The 23,649-nt window shown below is 41.8% G+C and overlaps 1 protein-coding gene across 1 annotated transcript in view; it reads left to right on the forward strand.

The window, feature by feature from the left end:
- Positions 1 to 21,715, forward strand: part of LOC106613872 (ephrin type-B receptor 1) — a 215,853-nt gene extending 194,138 nt beyond the window's left edge. Inside the window, exons 13-16 of the mRNA XM_014216576.2 lie at positions 12,359 to 12,508; positions 16,807 to 17,000; positions 17,155 to 17,310; positions 18,673 to 21,715. Coding sequence (XP_014072051.1) covers positions 12,359 to 12,508; positions 16,807 to 17,000; positions 17,155 to 17,310; positions 18,673 to 18,781 — 609 coding nt within the window. The 3' untranslated portion in view covers positions 18,782 to 21,715. The remainder of the gene's footprint in view (positions 1 to 12,358; positions 12,509 to 16,806; positions 17,001 to 17,154; positions 17,311 to 18,672) is intronic.
- Positions 21,716 to 23,649: the final 1,934 nt, after the last annotated feature.

A 23,649-nucleotide genomic window follows, 5' to 3' on the forward strand; every position in this document is an offset into this window, starting at 1 on the left:
TGTGCCTGACTGTGTGGATATGGGTGAATATGCCGGAGAGGCAGTGTGTATTGGTCCTGTCATGGTTGGCCCAGATGGCTGACCCTGTGGTTCTGGGTGGATGGCTGAGGGGGGCTGGAGAAGCTGGGGGGATATGGCCATGCTTTGTTTGCTGCCTGCTAATTAAGACAGTCTTAGCCACTCCTGGTCTGCCCCACTTCCCTGCTCTACTCTCTTTGCTCTACTCTTATTTGCCGTAGGCCCACTAGCGTGTGGTTAGGACATCTCGACATTAAGATCTTGATGGCATAGTAGTCTGATTGACCCATACACCCTAGAATCTCCATCTGTCTAATGCTTTCAAAATGACAGGAAATGGAGGTATATGGTGGGATGAAGTATAACCAGCTCTGTCTATTTACAGTGGTTGCTTCACTAAAAGTTTTGCAATTATACTGTGGGACTTAGAGGTAATTTGTGGTTTAGTACGGTACCCTGCGTCACTACTTCATTGCTCCAGACCAGCACAAGGGGGAGTTAGAGCACTGATTATTCTTTTGGTTCCCAAGGCGCTACTGTGTCTCTAAACTGACAGTGAATGGGGGACATAAACCTAAATAGAAACTGCTAATTGTGCACGACTTCAGTATTACTTACTAAAACTGTTGTTACACTAAGGTTTTTATTCTAAGAGAAACTTAGACCACAATTAGGGTGTGGAAATGTTAAGATTATTTTGCTCTTACTTTAGTAGTCTAGCCTACTCCCAACCAGTCATGTTGTACAGAGCTTGAGTGGCGCAGCGGTTTAAGACACTGCATCGCTGTGGAAGCTGTGTTGCTACAAATCCTTCTAGGCAGACACTCTAATACCCGTGCCGGCCTCAACTGGGAAACACATGAGTTGACTGTAGGGTTTTGGTTTCTCTCCCTCTAAAAACATTAACAAATAATTCTAAATAACAAACTGACTTTATTTACAAATTAATGTTTCACCCCATGTTCAAGAATGGCCTTTTTCTCGCTAATTGTACATTATTTGAAAACGAAATAATCTCGAAAAATATATATATTTTTAAACAAAGCGATTATTATTATTATTCATTTAGAATTATTTAAAAGCCCCTTGGATATTCTCACAGATATATTATTAACCCTGTTATTAGCAGGACAATATATATTGGTCATATTGGTCATGGCTCCCGAGTGGCGCACAATGGGATTTCCTTGCAGATATCCAGCAGTATCCACTGAAATAGTGGGCGCGCGAGGTTCAAGGCACAAGGGCAAGGGGCACGGGATGGGCCGTAGAGAAGACAAACCTAGCCCATGGGGAAGGGAGGAGGAGGAAGGAAGAAGGGGGGTGGACCCCCACCTTGCCCCACTGGGTAGCACAGAGCAACACTTTAAGGGGCATTCCACTAATAATGGAGCCTCACAAGTCCTCAACTGGCAGCTTCATTAAATAGTACCCACAAAACACCAGTCTCAACGTCAACCGAGAGGAGGCGACTCCGGGATGCTGGCCTTCTAGGCAGAGTTGCAAAGAAAAAGCCATATCTCAGACTGGCCAATAAAAATTAAGAATGGCAAAAGAACACAGACTCTGCTGGACAGAGGAACATCCCGGAGTCGCCTCTTCACCGTTGACATTGAGACTGGTGTTTTGTGGGTACTATTTAATGAAGCTGCCAGTTGAGGACTTGTGAGGCGTCTGTTTCTCAAACTAGACACTCTAATGTACTTGTCCTCTTGCTCAGTTGTGCACCGGGCCTCCCATTCCTCTTTCTATTCTGGTTAGAGCCAGTTTGAGTTGTTCTGTGAAGGGAGTTGTACGAGATCTTCAGTTTCTTGGCAATTTCTCACATGGAATAGCCTTCATTTTTCAGAACAAGAATAGACTGGCGAGTTTCTGAAGAAAGATCTTTGTTTCTAGCCATTTTGAGCCTATAATCGAACCCACAAATGCTGATGCTCCAGATTCTCAACTAGTCTAAAGAAGGCCAGTTTTATTGCTTCTTTAATCAGTACAATAGTTTTCAGCTGTGCTGACATAATTGCAAAAGGGTTTTCAATTAGCCTTTTAAAATGATAAACTTGGATTAGCTAACACAACGTGCCATTGGAACACAGGAGTGATGGTTGCTGACAATGGGCCTCTGTACGCCTATGTAGATATTCCATAAAAAATCTGCCGTTTCCAGCTACAATAGTAATTTACAACATTGACAATCTTTGCACTGTTTTTCTGATCAATTTGATGTTATTTTAATGGACAAAAAATATGCTTTTCTTTCAAAAACAAGGACATTTCTAAGTGACCCAAAACCTTTGAACGGCATTGTATGAATATAAGCATTGACTGAATATAAGCAAGTGATGTCTGCTAAATAATCAAGTTGATGGCACAGTCATATAGCCTCAGCACCTACATAAAGCTGCATGTGGGCGACCTCATGCAACCGCAAAATGTCGCATAAAGCATATTCTGTACAGTACTGTATTTCTTCATCAGCATCTTTATGCTTTCAATAATAAAATAATGATAACAATAGTCTTTCAAAATACAGATGGTTATTTAGTTATGGATCCATAATGAATTACTATGGGAATAAATATCACTAAATTAAAGAAATATTGGAACAAAGTTGTATAATGAAGGTAAACAAATTGTTGCTTACTGGAAAATACTCTTTCAAACACACACGGTCACGTTGTATAGCGCCATTATGGCTATTAGCAGGTAGACTTGCCTAGAAGGAGGGTAGGGGGAGAATTCTATCGTCAAATGTATTTCTTAGTTGGGTTGACTGTATCACAACCGACCGTGATTGGTTGCAATTTCAGTTTAATCCACCAGAAAAGACAAAACAAATTCTACAACAAAACGTAGTATTGTTATTATTATTATTATGTATCACATCCAACCGTGATTGCTCACATCAACACCATTATCCCAGTAATCCTAGACCCACTCCAATTTGCATACCACCCAAACAGATCCACAGATCATGCAATCTCTATTGCACTCCACACTGCCCTTTCCCACCTGGACAAAAGGAACACCTACGTGAGAATGCTATTAATTGACTACAGCTCAGCGTTCAACACCATAGTACACTCAAAGCTCATCACTAAGCTAAGAATCCTGGGACTAAACACCTCCCTCTGCAACTGGATCCTGGACTTCCGGACGGGCCGCCCCCAGGTGGTAAGGGTAGGTAACACATCTGTCACACTGATCCTCAACACTGGAGCCCCTCAGGGGTCCGTGCTCAGTCCCTTCCTGTACTCCCTGTTCACCCACGACTGCGTGGCTAGGCACGACTCCAACACCATCATTAAGTTTGCAGATGACACAACAATGGTAGGCCTGATTACCGACAATGATGAGACAGCTTATAGGGAGGAGGTCAGAGACCTGGCCGGGTGGTGCCAGAATAACAACCTATCCCTCAATTTAACCAAGACTAAGGAGATGATTGTGGACTACAGGAAAAGGAGGACCGAGCACGCCCCCATTCTCATCAATGGGGCTGTAGTGGAGCAGGTTGAGAGCTTCAAGTTCCTTGGTGTCCACATCACCAACAAACTAGAATGGTCCAAACACACCAAGACAGTTGTGAAGAGGGCACGACAAAGCTTATTCCCCCTCAGAAAACTAAAAGGATTTGGCATGGGTCCTCAGATTCTCAAAAGGTTCTACAGCTGCAACATTGAGAGCATCCTGACTGGTTGCATCACTGCCTGGTACGGCAACTGTTTGGCCTCCGACTGCAAGGCACTACAGAGGTTAGTACGTACGGCCCAGTACATCACTGGGGCTAAGCTGCCTGCCATCCAGGACCTCTACACCAGGCGGTGTCAGAGGAAGGCCCTAAAAATTGTCAAAGACCGCAGCCACCCCAGTCATAGACTGTTCTCTCTACTACTGCATGGCAATCGGTACTGGAGCGCCAAGTCTAAGACCAAAAGGCTTCTCAACAGCTTTTACCCCCTGGCCATAAGACTGAACAGGTAATCAAATGGCTACCTGGACTATTTGCGTCAACCCCCAACCCCTCTTTTATGCTGCTGCTACTCTCTGTTTATCATATATGCATAGTCACTTTAACCTTACCTACATGTACAGTGAGGGAAAAAAGTATTTGATCCCCTGCTGATTTTGTACGTTTGCCCACTGACAAAGAAATTATCAGTCTATAATTTTAATGGTAGGTTTATTTGAACAGTGAGAGACAGAATAACAACAAAAAAATCCTGAAAAACGCATGTCAAAAATGTTATACATTTATTTGCATTTTAATGAGGGAAATAAGTATTTGACCCCTCTGCAAAACATGACTTAGTACTTGGTGGCAAAACCCTTGTTGGCAATCACAGAGGTCAGACGTTTCTTGTAGTTGGCCACCAGGTTTGCACACATCTCAGTATTATAATAGCCCTCCTGATTGGCGCAGCAGTCTAAGACACTGCATCGCAGTGCAAAATGCGTTGCTACAGATGTAGGTTCAATAACTGTGCCGGCTGCCACCGGGAGACCCATATGTAATTATTGTCGGTCACTTCATAAAAAAAATAAAAGCAATAGGATTTGAAGCAATAGCCTACCGGCTGTGGTCACTATTTTAGCAAAGTTTCGCGCTGCTCTGAGACAAGCATGGGGACTGGTCTTGATAAATCAATGAGATTTTTATTTTCACTGAATCTCCATTTGGGTATTGGTTAGACTACAATTATACAATTAGGGTTTGGAAATGTTAAGCTCTTAGTACTGTAGCCTAATCCCGATCGTCACGTTGTACAGCGCCATATTTTCCGTTCCATCCTAACGGAAACCCTGAGGATTTTTTTGTTTTTCTTAGAATAGAAACACCATAATATTAATCAAATTAATTATGCAAAATGTCTTAAAATTAGTCCCATAGACTATGTTCTTTCAAAAATGCTTCTCAAAGATGCCCTCTGGTGGTCAAAGTAGCACTAACTAGCTTTAATGGTTACAATGGCTGACACTTAAATAATGTGCCATTGAATTCTGCGGCACCATGCAAGCTATGCTGCAGTACGCTGCAACTTTTAAAGGAAGAACCACTGTAAATGAGCTCTCTCTCCTATAAGATGGGTTTGTTGTGACAAATATGGCAGGGGTAGCTCCAATGCTTCAGTTTCTCATCATTTCCCAACTCAACATGAGAAACAAACCTGGCCAACATGCTAGCTGTTTCCATTACAGAGCTGAGCTGCTCCACTGCTGTTTGAAATGGGAAACAGAGCTATCTGGGCTGGGGTCGCCCTTTTCACCTAACGAGCTCTGCCCTGAGCACCTCAGACTGCACTGCTAAACAACATCATTGATTTCTTTCTGTTTGCTTGCCCTTTTAATTCCAGTTCTCCAGCCAATGTTCTGTTGGTTTGCTCTGAAAGGGCTTTTTGAGGTGAAAAGGTTATTTCTTAACCGCACCTGATTAAAAAAAACAGCCATTGCAGAGGTAAAGCATTTCTCATACTTCCAACCACAGTCTTTTAGTTGCTGACTGCAACCCATCGGCAGTAAGATTACTAATTGAAAAGCATGTTCGATTTCACTGATGAATTGCACTAAACATACATACAATCTAATTGCTAATTTTTTATATCACATATTATACTGATATTATAACAAACCTGATATGATGGCTTTGGCCATGAGGGGCTCTTTTACTCACCTTTGTAGGGGAGATTTGTAGTGTGAGTGTGTGCAGTGACTTTTAGGCCTTTGTAAATGTCACACACATCATGGGGAGTGAGAGAGTTGAGACAGAAGAATGTAGAGGCCCAAAGCTGTACAGAACAAGCTATCAAAGAGCACCAGAACTGCACAGTGGGTGGCTCACCATTTACATTTTCTCATCTAATAATTTATGTCCAGTCCTTCATGGTGTCAGTAGTTCAAAGATGATACGTTAAATGAACTCTATTTAAGCCAAGCTCCTGGTCCCTTGTGCAGTATGGAACTTCAACATCTCAATATTGACACAAATATAAAGTAAGTTTGTCAGTATTTAAATAAGTTAGAGCATTAGTAATGCAGGAACCATGGGAATGCTTTATGTTAGGGAGGTATACGTGATAATTAGTTCCTATTCCTGTTTGTACTGTATCCATCCGTATCTACCCAGTCTGTTTCCACAAACTGTTTTTCAGAAAATATCAATATAACTTGTACTGCTCTCTAAATTGCCATTAATGCAGGGTTTCCCTGCTTCCTGCCATGTAGATAAATATCCTCATGGTTTTGCCAGTGTGAAACCCACTTGGCTTTAAAAAGGGATGACAGTCACTGGAGACGGAGGGGAAAAGCCTGCTTTGCTGAAATGTCCCAATGATACATATCTGTAGTAGGGCCATATTGATTTGGGTTTAACTGTACTATAAAAACAAGAATGTGAGATGGGAAAAGCCAGCCCTCGATACCCATGGAGTTGTATTTTTTTACAGAATAAGTGCCATTCTCTTCACCCAATGGGATCATAAACCAAATTATGCCGGCTGGCATGAAATGCATTTTTCATCACCCCTCTGCCATATTAATAGTCTAATTTATCCTTGAAGATTGGAAAAACAAAGTAATCTGGTTAGGCTTCACATTACTATTTATGATTTGCTGTGGCAGATTTATGAGCTTACGTTATATGTGTGTAAATGTATACTACATGAAGATTGTGTGTGTGTGTGTCTGCGTGCGTGTGTGTGTGTGTGTGCATGAGAGGGAGGGAGAGGAAAGGAAACAGAGGGAGAGAGGGGTGCCTGTGTTTGTGCTAGGGAGAGATACAGGAGAAAGGCTTGCCTGTGTTTGTGCTAGGGAGAGATACAGGAGAGAGGGTTTCCTGTGTTTGTGCTAGGGAGAGATACAGGAGAAAGGTTTGCCTGTGTTTGTGCTAGGGAGAGATACAGGAGAGAGGGTTGCCTGTGTTTGTGCTAGGGAGAGATACAGGAGAAAGGTTTGCCTGTGTTTGTTCTAGGGAGAGATACAGGAGAGAGGGTTGCCTGTGTTTGTGCTAGGGAGAGATACAGGAGAAAGGTTTGCCTGTGTTTGTTCTAGGGAGAGATACAGGAGAAAGGTTTGCCTGTGTTTGTGCTAGGGAGAGATACAGGAGAGAGGGTTGCCTGTGTTTGTTCTAGGGAGAGATACAGGAGAGAGGGTTTCCTGTGTTTGTGCTAGGGAGAGATACAGGAGAGAGGGTTGCCTGTGTTTGTTCTAGGGAGAGATACAGGAGAGAGGGTTTCCTGTGTTTGTGCTAGGGAGAAATACAGGAGAGAGGGTTTCCTGTGTTTGTGCTAGGGAGAGATACAGGAGAGAGGGTTGCCTGTATTTGTGCTAGGGAGAGATACAGGAGAGAGGGTTTCCTGTATTTGTGCTAGGGAGAGATACAGGAGAGCGGTTGTTTCTGTATGTGTTGTATGTAGGTTAGCATACCCCTCAAAAAGAAGACACCCATTTCAAATACTTCAATAAATTATTACATGTAATTCTTGTCATTCATTTAAGTAACAGTCATGGTGTAACCAACATGAGGAACACGCAGTACCAAAACACAGCAGCTTTTAATTATATCAGTAGTTGTACTGTAAAATTAATAAAGGCTCCTATCTCATTCCATTCAGTATGCCTTTTTCCACTCACACTGTCTCTCTCCATTCCTTATGCCTTTCACCACTCCCGACACTATCTTTCTCCATTCCTTATGCCTTTCACCACTCCCTACACAATCTCTCTCCATTCCTTATGCCTTTCACCACTCCCTACACAATCTCTCTCCATTCCTTATGCCTTCTCCACTCCCTACACTATCTCTCTCCATTCCTTATGCCTTCTCCACTCCCTACACAAGCTCTCTCCATTCCTTATGCCTTTCTCCACTCCCTACACTATCTCTCTCCATTCCTTATGCCTTCTCCACTCCCTACACTATCTCTCTCCATTCCTTATGCCTTCTCCACTCCCTACACTATCTCTCTCCATTCCTTATGCCTTCTCCACTCCCTACACTATCTCTCTCCATTCATTATGCCTTCTCCACTCCCTACACTATCTCTCTCCATTCATTATGCCTTCTCCACTCCTTACACTAGACATCACACAGTGTCTGGAGCTCTGAAGCTTTGTTGACTATAGACCTTACTGTAATACTGTCAACACTTTTAAGTTTCATAATTTCCTTGTTTCCCTGAGGGAATTCTCTCTTCTTGCAGTTTTTATTGGGTAGAGAGAGAAAGTCGACTCTATTCATTATAAATATACAGTATTGGCCAAGCCTTTTGTTTGCCTCTGCATTTCAACAATTTGCTTTATTAAAAACCTGTGGTTTGGCTGCCTCCCCCATAGCGTTAATTATAGGGGACCTGCAATGCAGCCTCAAACGAGCTAACCATTGAAGCATAATACATTCAGCAGGAAATACTGGGATTTGTAGTATTTTTGATGCTGTAGCATTCCTTTCTTCTGTTGTGGAAGAGACATCTGAGCTCGCCTCCAGGAGCCAAAGAACACACAGAGGGAAAGTGTCTCAAAGCGCTGTAAATGAAATGCACAAGAACTGAGAGTCTGATTCAAGGCATGCTTCTGAACAATGGTTACTTTCTCATGTTGTCACACTGAATACACTAACACATCAAAAACGTTCCTTCAAAAATAGATCCTTAGTAATACATATGTTATTCTTGAATCAACAACTGACTTGTAAGCATCAGGTCCATTTAGCTGTTGATGGCATGTGAGTATTATTGATGGAGGTTTCCCTGCTCAACACTCATCAGGGGTTTTCTCTCAGTCCTGTGAATTCACAGCACAGGCTTTTCAACCCCAAGACTCTCTGCCCAGAACAATCAGAACAGGACTTGAGCTTCATGACTTTCAGTCCAGCTTACAGAGGTCTTTAATTCAACTGTCTCCAATAGATGGGATCCACCATCAGCCCAATGTGCTTCTCTAACAGCACACACTCATAAATATGTTCCCTGTAGAGCATGTAGCTAGATCCGGAGGAGGGCTGTGGAAGCCTGCAGTTCCTTTGGAATCAGCATACACGTCCAGGCCTTTTGGTGCTGTTAAGAGTACACTCTTCCAGGAGTTGTAAGAGAAATCACCCCAGGGTGTGCTGTATGCATGGTGGGAAATATGTAATGAGCATCGTTCATCAATGTTAATGAAAATGAAAATCAAATCAAATCAAATTTATTTATATAGCCCTTCGTACATCAGCTGATATCTCAAAGTGCTGTACAGAAACCCAGCCTAAAACCCCAAACAGCAAGCAATGCATGTGAAAGAAGCACGGTGGCTAGGAAAAACTCCCTAGGAAAAACTCCCTAGAAAGGCCAAAAACCTAGGAAGAAACCTAGAGAGGAACCAGGCTATGAGGGGTGGCCAGTCCTCTTCTGGCTGTGCAGGGTGGATATTATAACAGAACATGGTCAAGATGTTAAAATGTTCATAAATGACCAGCATGGTCAAATAATAATAATCATAGTAGTTGTCGAGGGTGCAACAAGCACGTCCGGTGAACAGGTCAGGGTTCCATAGCCGCAGGCAGAACAGTTGAAACTGGAGCAGCAGCACGCCCAGGTGGACTGGGGACAGCAAGGAGTCATCATACCAGGTAGTCCTGAGGCATGGTCCTAGGGCTCAGGTCCTCCGAGAGAAAGACAGAAAGAGAGAAAGAGAGAATTAGAGAGAGCATATTTAAATTCACACAGGACACCGGATAAGACAAGAGAAATACTCCAGATGTAACAGACTGACCCTAGCCCCCGACACATAAACTACTGCAGCATAAATACTGGAGGCTGAGACAGGAGGGATCAGAAGACACTGTGGCCCCATCCGATGATACCCCGGACAGGGCCAAACAGGCAGGATATAACCCCACCCACTTTGCCAAAGCACAGCCCCCACACCACTAGAGGGATGTCTCCAACCGCCAACTTACCGTCCTAAGACAAGGCCGAGTATAGCCCACAACGATCTCCGCCATGGCACAACCCAAGGGGGGGCGCCAACCCAGACAGGAAGACCACGTCAGTGACTCAACCCACTCAAGTGACGCACCCCTCCCATGGACGGCATGGAAGAACACCAGTAAGCCAGTGACTCAGCCCCTGTAAAAGGGTTAGAGGCAGAGAATCCCAGTGGAAAGAGGGGAACCGGCAAGGCAGAGACAGCAAGGGCGGTTCGTTGCTCCAGCCTTTCCGTTCACCTTCACACTCCTGGGCCAGACTATACTTAATCATAGGACCTACTGAAGAGATAAGTCTTCAGTAAAGACTTAAAGGTTGAGACTGAGTCTGCGTCTCTCACATTGGTAGGCAGACCATTCCATAAAAATGGAGCTCAATAGGAGAAAGCCCTACCTCCAGCCGTTTGCTTAGAAATTCTAGGGACAATTAGGAGGCCTGCGTCTTGTGACCGTAGCGTACGTGTAGGTATGTACGGCAGGACCAAATCGGAAAGATAGGTAGGAGCAAGCCCATGTAATGCTTTGTAGGTTAGCAGTAAAACCTTGAAATCAGCCCTTGCCTTAACAGGAAGCCAGTGTAGGGAGGCTAGCACTGGAGTAATATGATCAAATTTTTTGGTTCTAGTCAGGATTCTAGCAGCCGTATTTAGCACTAACTGAAGTTTGTTTAGTGCTTTATCCGGGTAGCCGGAAAGTAGAGCATTGCAGTAGTCCAGCCTAGAAGTAACAAAAGCATGGATAAATTTTTCTGCGTCATTTTTGGACAGAAAGTTTCTGATTTTTGCAATGTTACGTAGATGGAAAAAAGCTGTCTTTGAAACAGTCTTGATATGTTCTTCAAAAGAGAGATCAGGGTCCAGAGTAACGCCGAGGTCCTTCACAGTTTTATTTGAGACGACTGTACAACCATCCAGATTAATTGTCAGATTCAACAGAAGATCTCTTTGTTTCTTGGGACCTAGAACAAGCATCTCTGTTTTGTCCGAGTTTAAAAGTAGAAAGTTTGCAGCCATCCACTTCTTTATGTCTGAAACACGGGATTCTAGCGAGGGCAATTTTGGGGCTTCACCATGTTTCATTGAAATGTACAGCTGTGTGTCGTCCGCATAGCAGTGAAATTTAACATTATGTTTTCGAATGACATCCCCAAGAGGTAAAATATATAGTGAAAACAATAGTGGTCCTAAAACGGAACCTTGAGGAACACCGAAATTTACAATTGATTTGTCAGAGGACAAACCATTCACAGAGACAAACTGATATCTTTCCGACAGATAAGATCTAAACCAGGCCAGAACTTGTCCATGTAGACCAATTTGGGTTTCCAATCTCTCCAAAAGAATGTGGTGATCGATGGTATCAAAAGCGGCACTAAGATCTAGGAGCACGAGGACAGATGCAGAGCCTCGGTGTGACGTCATTAAAAGGTCATTTACCACCTTCACAAGTGCAGTCTCAGTGCTATGATGGGGTCTAAAACCAGACTGAAGCGTTTCGTATACATTGTTTGTCTTCAGGAATGCAGTGAGTTGCTGTGCAACAGCTTTTTAAATTTTTTTTGAGAGGAATGGAAGATTCGATATAGGCCAATAGTTTTTTATCATTTCTGGGTCAAGATTCGGCTTTTTCAAGAGAGGCTTTATTACTGCCACTTTTAGTGAGCTTGGTACACATCCGGTGGATAGAGAGCCATTTATTATGTTCAACATAGGAGGGCCAAGCACAGGAAGCAGCTCTTTCAGTAGTTTAGTTGGAATAGGGTCCAGTATGCAGCTTGAGGGTTTGGAGGCCATGATTATTTTCATCATTGTGTCAAGAGATATAGTACTAAAACACTTTAGTATCTCCCTTGATCCTAGGTCCTGGCAGAGTTGTGTAGACTCAGGACAATGGAGCTTTGGAGGAATACCCAGATTTAAAGAGGAGTCCGTAATTTGCTTTCTAATGATCATGATCTTTTCCTCAAAGAAGTTCATAAATGTATTACTGCTGAAGTGAAAGCCATCCTCCATTTGCGAAGGCTGCTTTTTAGTTAGCTTTGCGACAGTATCAAAAATAAATTTCGGATTGTTCTTATTTTCCTCAAGAATGTTTATAATGCTATATAAATAGTTTGGTTTTAAGTCCATTGCATATGTTTTTGATATGGAGATTGTAGGTTTTGAATAAATACTCCGATTGGTGGGGTGATATCAGTGTATTTGTAAGAGGAAGCTCACAGATATGGTTCTCCATTCGTCTTTGGCTATTACAGTTTGGCCTTGGCCTTAAAAAGCAGGAAACTGTCAAATGTCATGTCAAACCAGCCAGTGTAAAGAGACACAAGATTACAGTCTAAAACATTTCCCTCTCTTTCTTCCTTGTCTCTGTTTCTCCCCCCAGGGAGGGAAGATCCCGGTGAGATGGACAGCCCCTGAGGCCATTGCCTACAGAAAGTTCACCTCAGCCAGCGACGTGTGGAGCTACGGCATCGTCATGTGGGAGGTGATGTCATTTGGCGAGCGGCCGTACTGGGACATGAGCAACCAGGATGTGAGTATTATTCAACTTCCTTGCAGTATTAACAGATACAGTGCCTTCAGAAAGTATTCATACCCCTTTCCTTATTCCACATTTTGTTGTGTTACAGCCTGAATTTAAAATGTATTAAATATTAGTTTTTTTCTCACCAATCTACACACAATACCACATAATGACAAAGTGAAAGCATGTTTTTTTACACTTTTGCAGATTTATTGAAAATGACATACAGAAATATCTAATTTACATAAGTATTCACACCCCTGAGTCTATACATGTGCAGTGATTACAGCTGCTATTCTTTCTGGGTCTCTAATAGCTTTGCACATTATTCTTTTAACAATTCTTCAATCTCTGTCAAGTTGGTTCTTGATCATTTCTTGACAGCCATTTTAAAGTCTTGCCATAGATTTTCAAGACGATTTAAGTCAAAACTGTAACTAAGCCACTCAGGAACATTCAATGTCATCTTGGTAAGCAACTCCAGTGTGTATTTGGCCTTGTGTTTTAGGTTATTGTCCTGCTGAAAGGTGAATTTGTCTCCCAGTGTCTGTTTCAAAGCAGACTGAAACAGGTTTTCCTCTAGGATTTTTCCTATACTTAGCTTCAGTCCGTTTCTTTTTATGTAAAAAAAAACCTGTCCTTGCCGATGACAAGCATACCCATAACATGATGCAGCCACCACCATGCTTGAAAATATGAAGAGTAGTACTCAGTGATGTGTTTTTGGACTTGCCCCAAACATAACGCTTTGTATTCAGGACATAGTACATTTCTTTGTCACATTTTTTGCAGTTTTACTTTAGTGCCTTATTGCAAACAAGACAGACTTCCTTCTTTTAACTGTGTCATTTATGTTAGTATTGTGGAGTAACTGCAATACTGTTGATCAATCCTCAGTTTTCTCCTATCACAGCCTATTAAACTCTAATTGTTTAAATGGTGAAATCCCTGAGCAGTTTCCTTCTTCTCCAAAAACTGAGTTTGGAAGGACACATGTATTTGTAGTGACTGGGTGTATTGATACACCATCCAAAGTGTAATTAATAACTTCACCATGCTCAAAGGGATATTCAATAACTGCATTTTTTTGTTGTTGCCATATTCTATGTGAAGCATTGGAAAACCTCCCTGGTCTTTGTGGTTGAATTTGTGATTGAAATTCACTGCTTGACTGAGGGACTTACAGATAATTGTATCTGTGGGATACAGAGATGTGGTAGTCATTAAAAAATCATGTTAAACACTATTATTGCACACAGAGTGAGTACATTGTAAAAATGTATAAAAAGAATCATTCGACTTTGACATCATGGGGTTTTGTGTGTAGGCCAGTGACACAACATCTCAATTTATTACATTTTTCATTCGGGCTGTAACACAACAAAATGTGGAAAAAGTCAAGGGGTGTGAATACTTTCTGAGTGCACTGTATGTGACTGCATTAAAAAATTGAGAATACCATGATACAGGGCTCATTATTTCATTTAAGGATGTCATTATGTATGTCTGCTAATGAGCTTTTGTCTGTATTGACACTGGGTTTCATATTTATACTCGTTTTATGTCAAACTAACACTTAACACTGGTCTCCTCAAATCTGCATCACAAATATTACACTGCTGAATTGTTGTGGATCTGTCTGTCTGCCAGACTCTGTAGTTATGTGCGGTTTTTATTCAGAGTTCGTGTAGTGGCACTGCAGTCTCCACCAGTGCAGCACTCTGTAAATCCTTGGAGTAACCCACCTAGAGATGCTGGAGGATTATAGGTAAAGAAGATTATTGTTGAAAGCACCGCTTCCCATTTGCAACAGTCCTACCTCAGACACTAACGAGATCTCCCGTAGTGAATTCCCAGACAGCAACTCTCTCGCCTGCCACTCTCCTGCAATCAAGGTTGAATAGTCAGGGGCGGGGGAAGATTTCTTAACAAGTTCATTAAATTCCCACTCTCTCCTTTTTTTCTATTTTACAAGCAATCAGGCCCCAGCCCCCACAAGGAAGCTGGCTCCTGCCCGTTTCTATAGCAAAGCTGTCTCTTCTTTTATGCTGTGGTGATTGACGGCTGTCTGGAGAGACCACCCTCTCTCTGATAAAGAGAAATCAGGGAACGGAGATATAGCAAAATCCCTTCAGACCGTCCTGTTTTTGAAAGCAATTATCAGCTGTGGTATCCGTTGTTCTGCCTGAAGTTCAGCTGCAACACAGAGACCAGGGAAAATCTACTGAGGATCGTATGGATAGAGAAAATAGATTCATCAAATGGGATATTACTGTAAACTTTGATTGACAGATTTGGATGTAGAGTGAAGATACCTGGGTCACAGAGTGCAAATTTCTGTGAAGTTGATCAAAACTTTGCACAATGTATTCTTTCTCCTCCTTACAGCAAGTGTTTACACAAACACAAAGCTAGGTCTTACAAGCAGTGACAAGCTGTAAGGAAGCTTAAATTGGATATGATGGTATCTTTGGAAGTGTGCCAATGAAATCCTATTAGACCTGGCATCCACTGCTCTGTTATGGTGTTTTGAAACCTCCAATCTGGAAGCAGTTCAGTTGCAGGTGTCTTGAAACATACAGCACATCAAAAACCTTTGTCAATTGGTTATGAACTCTTCCATTGTTTAGAACCACAATGGACATTTTCCATATTAGATTTGTGTTTCATATGTATGTTTCGCTGCCAAACAATGTGTTCAAACCAACCCCTTTGTCCGTCCCTGTAGTCTAGGTTCTCAGGGTGTCCTTTTGATTCTCAGTCTCCCAGTGTAGTCTACTATGTCCCTCGCTTTTTCCTTCCTTTCCTCTCTTTAACCTCTATGGGCTAGGTGGGACGCTGCGTCCCACCTACTAAACAGCCAGTGTAATCCCGTGGCGTGTTATTCAAATACCTAAAAAATGCAAAAACTTCAATTTTTCAAACATATGACTATTTTACACCATTTTAAAGACAAGACTCTCGTTAATCTAACCACACTGTCCGATTTCAAAAAGGCTTTACAACGAAAGCAAAACATTAGATTATGTCAGCAGAGTACCCAGCCAGAAATAATCAGACACCCATTTTTCAAGCTAGCATATAATGTCACATAAACCCAAACCACAGCTAAATGTAGCACTAACCTTTGATGATCTTCATCAGATGACAACCCTAGGACATTATGTTATACAATACATGCATGTTTTGTTCAATCAAGTTCATATTTATATCAAAAACCAGCTTTTTACATTAGCATGTGACTAGCATGTGACTAGCATTCCCACCGAACACTGCCGGTGAATTTACTAAATTACTCACGATAAACGTTCACAAAAAGCATAACAATTATTTTAAGAATTATAGATACAGAACTCCTCTATGCACTCGATATGTCCGATTTTAAAATAGCTTTTTGGTGAAAGCACATTTTGCAATATTCTCAGTAGATAGCCCGGCATCACAGGGCTAGCTATTTAGACACCCAGCAAGTTTAGCACTCACCAAAGTCAGATTTACTATAAGAAAAATGTTATTACCTTTGCTGTCTTCGTCAGAATGCACTCCCAGGACTTCTACTTCAATAACAAATGTTGGTTTGGTCCCAAATAATCCATTGTTATATCCAAATAGCGGCGTTTTGTTTGTGCGTTCAAGACACTATCCGAAAGGGTAAATAAGGGTGACGAGCATGGCGCAATTCGTGACCAAAAAATTCTAAATATTCCATTACCGTACTTCGAAGCATGTCAACCGCTCTTTAAAATCAATTTTTATGCAATTTTTCTCATACAAAAGCGATAATATTCCGACCGGGAATCTGCGTTTAGGTAAACAGACGAAAGAAAATAAAGCATGGGGTCGACTCGGGCACGCGCCTAAGCCCATAGTACTCTGATCGGCCACTTGCCAAAAGCGATAATGTGTTTCAGCCAGAGGCTGCCTCGATATCGTTCAGCTTTTTCCCAGGCTCTGAGAGCCTATGGGAGCCGTAGGAAGTGTCACGTTATAGCAAAGATCCTCAGTCTTCAATAAAAAGAGCCAAGATGAAACACAACTTGTCAGACAGGCCACTTCCTGCATGGAATCTTCTCAGGTTTTGGCCTTCCATATGAGTTCTGTTATACTCACAGACACAATTCAAACAGTTTTAGAAACTTTAGGGTGTTTTCTATCCAAAGCCAATAATTATATGCATATTCTAGTTACTGGGCAGGAGTAGTAACCAGATTAAATCGGTTATGTTTTTTTATCCGGCCGTGTCAATACTACCCCCTAGCCCTAACAGGTTAAATGTGACATCTCTTTCTCCTCTCCTCCTGGTACAGGTGATCAATGCCATAGAGCAGGACTACCGTCTACCCCCTCCCATGGACTGCCCCACAGCACTACACCAGCTGATGCTGGACTGCTGGCAGAAAGACAGAAACGCCCGGCCCAAATTCCCTGACATCGTCAATACGCTGGACAAGATGATGCGCAACCCTACCAGCCTCAAAGCTGTGGCCACCATCACTGCAGTGTACGTCTGTAAAAACTGGTTTGACTCTCAACAGAACACATACAGCACCTTCATAGCACACACACCATATTACTGAAACACTTGTCCCAGGTTTCCCCTCTCCTGTACCACATCCCTTCACTGTTTCATCCCTCTCCTCTCTTTTTCTCCACAGGCCTTCTCAGCCCCTGCTGGGCCGCTCCATTCCAGACTTCACCACCTTCACCTCTGTGGAGGACTGGCTAGGTGCCATCAAGATGGGCCAGTACAGAGACACCTTTCTGGGGTCTGGCTTCACTTCCTTACCCCTGGTGGCTCAGATCACCTCTGAGTAAGTCCTGACGTTGTCATATCCCACCTAATTTCCCCATCTTATCAGGAGTCACCAAACAGTAAAACCCTCCAATCACTATCCACTGTAGCAATAGAATATTTGATCTGCCCTTGATCAGGTAGATGGTTCCCAATATTACTTTTTTGAGAAGTGTTACACTAGCAGTCATGGAATACACACACCTGCCTGCACACATGCACACACACGCAAACGGGCGCACGCAACACACTCATTTGTCACAGATTACAGAAGGTCTCAGAAGTATTATCCCCCTATAATTAGATTTGCACTCTTCTAGATGTAGCGTAATGGGGCAGGCTGGAATGAATTTTCAATCAGGTTCACTGAGACAGCCAACCAGACACACAGGCCATTGCAGTCACACATCCACCTTCAAAAAGCTGTCTCAGAATAATGGGAATCATGCTCCTGGCTCAGACACAGGAATAATCCCTTCAGTAAATGTCCATAGGAGCTCAGGACTGTCATGCTTCAAATCCACCAGGCATTCAGAGCTCTGGATAGGTCTACGTCGCCAAGGTCTTACTAATCACTTTGATTTGATAGTGGCACGAATACAAATTATTTAAAGTAGGACAAATGATTGGCTTTCCTTTGGTTGTTTGCAGGTTAGCGTTTTTTTTGTCATGAATCTTGTTCTGGATGCAGCTCTGCAGTGGTCATTAGCTGGCACAGTCACAAAGTCATAATGTCTGATTTTAACCCTAGCCACACTGCTAACCCTAATGCCTAGCCCTAATTTTAAATTCAGACCAAAAAGGACATTTTTGTTTTCATGAATTTTTACAATATAGTACATTTTGACTTTGCAGCTGGCTCATCTAAGGAGAAATCGCTCAGTTCTGGCTCCATGACAAGACACATAACAATAAATGTCAACCTGCTGGTTGTTCAGACTGATCAAATAGATGGCCTTGAGGTTGTTGTTGTCCATTTGACTGCTACTGTACAAGTCAGCAACAATTCCCAGCAGTCCTCAACCAATTGTGTCCATTCTGGGCTTACCATTGTAAATAGAACAGTGTATTACCATATGAATGGGAACAGTAAAAATATATTGTGCTTATCTCTAGCAGGGAGTGTATCTGGCACATTGTTTACTATGCTGGAAACCATCCCTACATGTTTGTATTTCTGCTCTGCCTCAAGCAGACAAAATATTGTACCATTGTCTTTGTGCATGGTGTGATTGTTTGTCTATGTATTAGTACACGCACAATGACAATATCCATAGCTCAATAATTCCATCCAAGAGAAAACACACAGACATGAGGTACTGTACTGTGAACACCTCCATCTCTTAGCCTTGTTGTTGACACTGTTCGTCCTGTTTGTCAGAGACCTGCTGAGGATAGGAGTGACCCTGGCCGGCCATCAGAAGAAGATCCTGAGCAGTGTCCAGTCTATGAGGGACCAGATGGCCCAGTCCCCCAACTCCATGGCCTGACTACAGGGGGGCCACCACCACCACCAGGGAACCCATAGTAGAACTCCTGATGACCCTAAAGAATACACCAGGGTGGAGACACTAGCCTTGATCTAACAACAACATTCACGCCCCCAACACACACTTTCTCAAGACCAGAGGGAAAGATACCTGCCCTCTAGTCTACTGAAGGTACAAAGGGATAGAAGAGAAGATTCTGCCTCAGAACAACTTCACTGGTTCAATCACGGCAGTCTATCAAGTTGGCTTATTTTTTGCTGAAGAATAGAGCAAGTGGAAATGCAAGGGCGTTTGTTTGCTTGCCGTGACAGATGGTCTTGAAGTGCTAAAAATAAAATATAAAAAACCTGTGCTACTTTATGTGAGGATCAAAGGGATGACATAGCCAAAGAACAGCATCAAACGGTGTCACCCAAATTTAAAAAAAGATACAAAAAAGATATTAAAATCAAAACAAGTAGATTGACTTCTTATTTAAATGAATCTTCATATTGAAGATGATTTGTAAATACTATATGGATATTAATTTGATGCTTGCATTTTTTGCAACAACAACAGCTAGTTTCACCTGAATAGTTTAGGATTGTTGTAGTCATGAAGGGTTATTTTCTATGGAGGCACTTGGAAGTTCTTCCCAATTGGAGGCAGATCCATGGGGTAAAGACTGACATGACTGATTCTCTCTAAAGGATTCACTGTTTATATATACATATAAAATATCTCTTTGTAATGTTTTAGACTTTCAGAGACCAGATTGACATTGAACCCATACAACTGCAAGAGTCAGTAAGTGTCTAGTGTTGTTCATCGAATACCCAGGGTAAGAAATAATGTTACAGGGAGAGTGAAAGTTATATGAAATCTGAAAGTTGTATTGACAGTCTCAAGTGCTTCGTGCTTTCACCACACTACTACCCCAGAACGTTAACCTACCATTTCCAGTTCCTTTTAAAACATGACAACAGAACATCCTTCCCAGCTTGACATGTTGGGTTGACCATGCTGTGTTGATTCTGGGCCACTCGAGGCGCATTAAAGAACTGTGTCAAAAGCATGTTGTAAGTCAGTGAAGGTTGTTTTTATTATGACAGAGAGCGTGGGAATATAAGTAATAGGTATGGACTTTGTAAAGCTACCTTTTAATTAACACAGGTGACTTCCTCCCACGCCAAGCCATTAAGTGGCAGGAATGAGGTTCAAAACGTCTGGGGGAATACTGATCGTTACAGACAGGTCATTCTCCTATCAGATTCTGACATTTCATTGCCTTGTACTTCCTCTCCTTTTTTAATTACGTTGATATCTACTAACGATAGACATCATCTATTTGCGATCAGCTTATAATGATATGTGGTGATGATGGGGGCTGTTGAAACAGTGCAGGTTAATAGCTTGAAGTGGGTGGCTGTGTTCTCCTGGGGACCTAGACGCTGGAACTGAAGCATCAAATTCATTACCCAGCTTAAATATGACGGATTACAGGGTAACAAGTGGGAGCCTTCTAACATCTTACCTTTGAAAAAGTGTCTACTGTTCATTTGTGTGCATATTTGCTCAGCAGGCCTTAGACTGCATGTGAAGCTATGTACAGAGTAACTGCCATCTCCATTACAAATCATTGTCTCTCTAACTACTATCACAGTAGGAGCTGTCTTCAGCAGTGTCATGGTAACCCCTCACAGTTAGTTATTGGTGGCAACAAAGACTTATTATTGAGCAGAGCAGACTATACTGTATGTCAGGGCCCATCAGGTTAAGTGTTACACAAACACTTTGGCCAAATTTGTCTCAACAGTACCTAATGCATAACATAATACAGAGAGTGTTGTATCACCAGCATTCAAGCAAAGACTTTGAAGACGAAAGTGTCATTATGGAATTTTAAGTCTTTCTAAATTAGACATCTGTTCATTCTGTGGGGACACATAAAAAGTTGCTGTCCTTATTCAAGTTTTCCTTTTTATAATAGTAATTTGGTAGCTGTTGGACGTTAGTGTTCAGCTTCACTCCACTGATTCGGGTAATAGACTGGTGGAATTGGAAAAAGTGTTGTTATTTTGAAGATGAAAGCTGGGAGAAGTTGGAGAACTTGCACTGAATGTGAAAGTAGTCTGACATTGTGAGGTCTCTTATCTGTGTTCTGCATTTAAAGTGCCTTTCTGTAATTCAGACAGTCTCGTTAAAAGTCAAGATCCAACAGCAAATGCAGACACTCCCAGACTCATTGAGGCAAACTTAGAGATTCCTGTAAGTGGACTCATTCCTTATTCAAGTGGACATACTTTATGGTGGTATTGCTGACTTTCTAGACGGTTTAATTGTTACATTGACTTCACCTCCCCTTGTAATTGTGCCACTTTAAGTAATTCACCAGCAGATAAGAAACCTCCTAGCCCAAACCCTAACTCGAACTTTCACTCCCTTGCTCTCCTATACTCCTGCCATTTAAACAAACTTGTCTCCCAGGATATTGCTGTTTTGGAGTGTTGTGAGAAAATTTTATCCGATTTTTTTTTTTTTTTGTCTGTTTTCAAAATCAGTATTTATCTACATTTTGAGGAATGTGATTTCCAGCTCGTCAAAAAAAGTAGATTGCTTGGATCAAGACACAGCTTTTCCCTAAATTTTCAGAGTACGCCAATGTGAAACGGCCCCTTTCCACTTTCAAAGACATCTGACTGGTGGCTCTTTCTCCAGCCATGTCTCTGGACTGAGACTGGAAAGCCACAACATAGCAGCATGAGAACGGACACACTCATCCAACCTACTGTAAATAAGACTTAACACAACCAGGAGGGATCTTTTCATTTGTTTGGGGGTGTCATTGTACAGTTACAAATTTGTTTATTGTGCTGAGTATGTCAGAGTTTGTAGTTGTAACTTTCTGAGAAGAAATATTGTATTAAATGCACTCAATAAAGACAAATCAATCAAGCCAGTCCATGTATTCCCCTGGAAGGTCATCAGTTTGCATGAGATATTGTAAGTTGTGGAGAACAAGTGAACAGCGTGAATGCAGTTGAAAATACAAGCCTGTGTTAACATGCCTTTGAAAAACATTACGTTGAGAAGTTAGAATACAACTTCTGCCTTTTATGTTTCAATAAACCCCTTCGTGAAGTATTGCTGATGCTGACACCCTCAGCATCAAGTGTGTGGGAGCAATAGAGGTCCTGAAATGACTTTACGCTTCAGTATCCAAGATAGGGTAATAAACAATGGCCAAATGCAATAAGAAAACCACATTATTTGAAGTTTCATATCACACATTTGACATGGGATTTTAAGAGGGATGGAATGAGAGTGTAGGGACCCACAGATGTAATCTTGCTGTATGTGGAATGCCTGTTTTAATGTATCACGAACCGAGGCAGGATTTCAAACTTGGCATATTTCTTGTCTCAAATGGGACTGAATGTATATGTTTCTTCAACAACAGCACAAAGACACAGGATGCAAAAAAAATGTTTTTACGTTCAATTTTACCCATTGTTTCAATATTAGGTTGGTGCTTGAATATTCTCCTGAACTAAAAGCCTTTGGAACATACAAAACAAAATACATAATCTTTATAACTGTATATTATAGTATGACTCCTTCTAGGAACATGCTGCCCCCTCAGCTCTGCCCACCCACTTCAATTAAACAAGGTACTTAATCAAAGTAATCCCATTAAAGGACAGCATGCTGGGATATCGGCCCTAATCAACATGGCACGTTATATTTCACATGGAATCCCCAGCGTCAGGACTTACAAGAGAGGTTACACTTCACTGTAATTGCATTTCTACAACTACACCCATTGTCAATTATCCCATTCTAATGACTATTCATAGTCATAATTATCTTGTTGCTATAGTTTCTGTGGCACAAATCCATTTAATGTGAATTGATATGCTAACTTTAATCACTTCATATGAAAGTGCTGGCTAATCATTTACCGGTGAAGGAGCCATTATACATGAATTAGGTAACCACTTTTAAAACAACATTCAAGGTGGGCAAATGGCTGTTTCTCTAATCTGTCCTTGGAACTCCTGCAGGGGAATTTCAGTACACAGTTAATTGACAAACCCCTCACTATTGCGTTTTAATTGCATGTGTTTATTACTGTCTTTTAACTTCACAATCAATATTTCAAGTAATTACCAGCAACAGGAACCAGAGAGTTAGTTCAAGCAATGAGAGAGAGCAGTGTGCTATGATTATTCTACTGGAGGACACATCCTTGAGAACTGGTTATATTCAAAAGGATTATTCAGTTGTCCATTAGCTAACTGTTGCTAACAAAACCCTCTTGACAATGATTGGTTATATGATGGGGGCCACAATGTTATATTGTAGACCTTGAATACAAAATTACACTATTGAAATGACCTCGCAACATACAATGGACCTGTCATCCAACAGATTGGATGTGTGGTTCTTCACTGCAATAGATGCTGCTGATTGGACAGTTACCCTAACCATATGATCTAGACTAGGGTTAGGGTTAGGGTTAGGGTAAGGGTTGAGCCATGGTGTGGAAATGAAGGTAGGGTTAGGGTTGCTGTAGGGTAAGGGTTAGGGTTAGGGTTGAAGCTAGGGTTAGGATTGAACTAGGATGATGCTAGCTTCATGTCCATACCTAACCCTAATTCATAAGCATACATAGGTTTAAATGTACATTATAGCATAATACTGCAACCTACCATGCAGTTCTTCCCTTATACAGCCCAATGTGTGAACAGCAGAAATAACCACAGTTTTCTCAAATATACTGAATTTGATCCCCAACCTTCCCAGCAGGAAAAGCTGAAATCTGGAAATTCAGAGAGACAGATACCATACATATTTTGTCATAGTGGGTGAGTGTACGTTAATGCGCC

The sequence above is a fragment of the Salmo salar genome, chromosome ssa10 (genome assembly GCF_905237065.1).
Source record: "Salmo salar chromosome ssa10, Ssal_v3.1, whole genome shotgun sequence".
Lineage (NCBI taxonomy): Eukaryota > Metazoa > Chordata > Actinopteri > Salmoniformes > Salmonidae > Salmo > Salmo salar.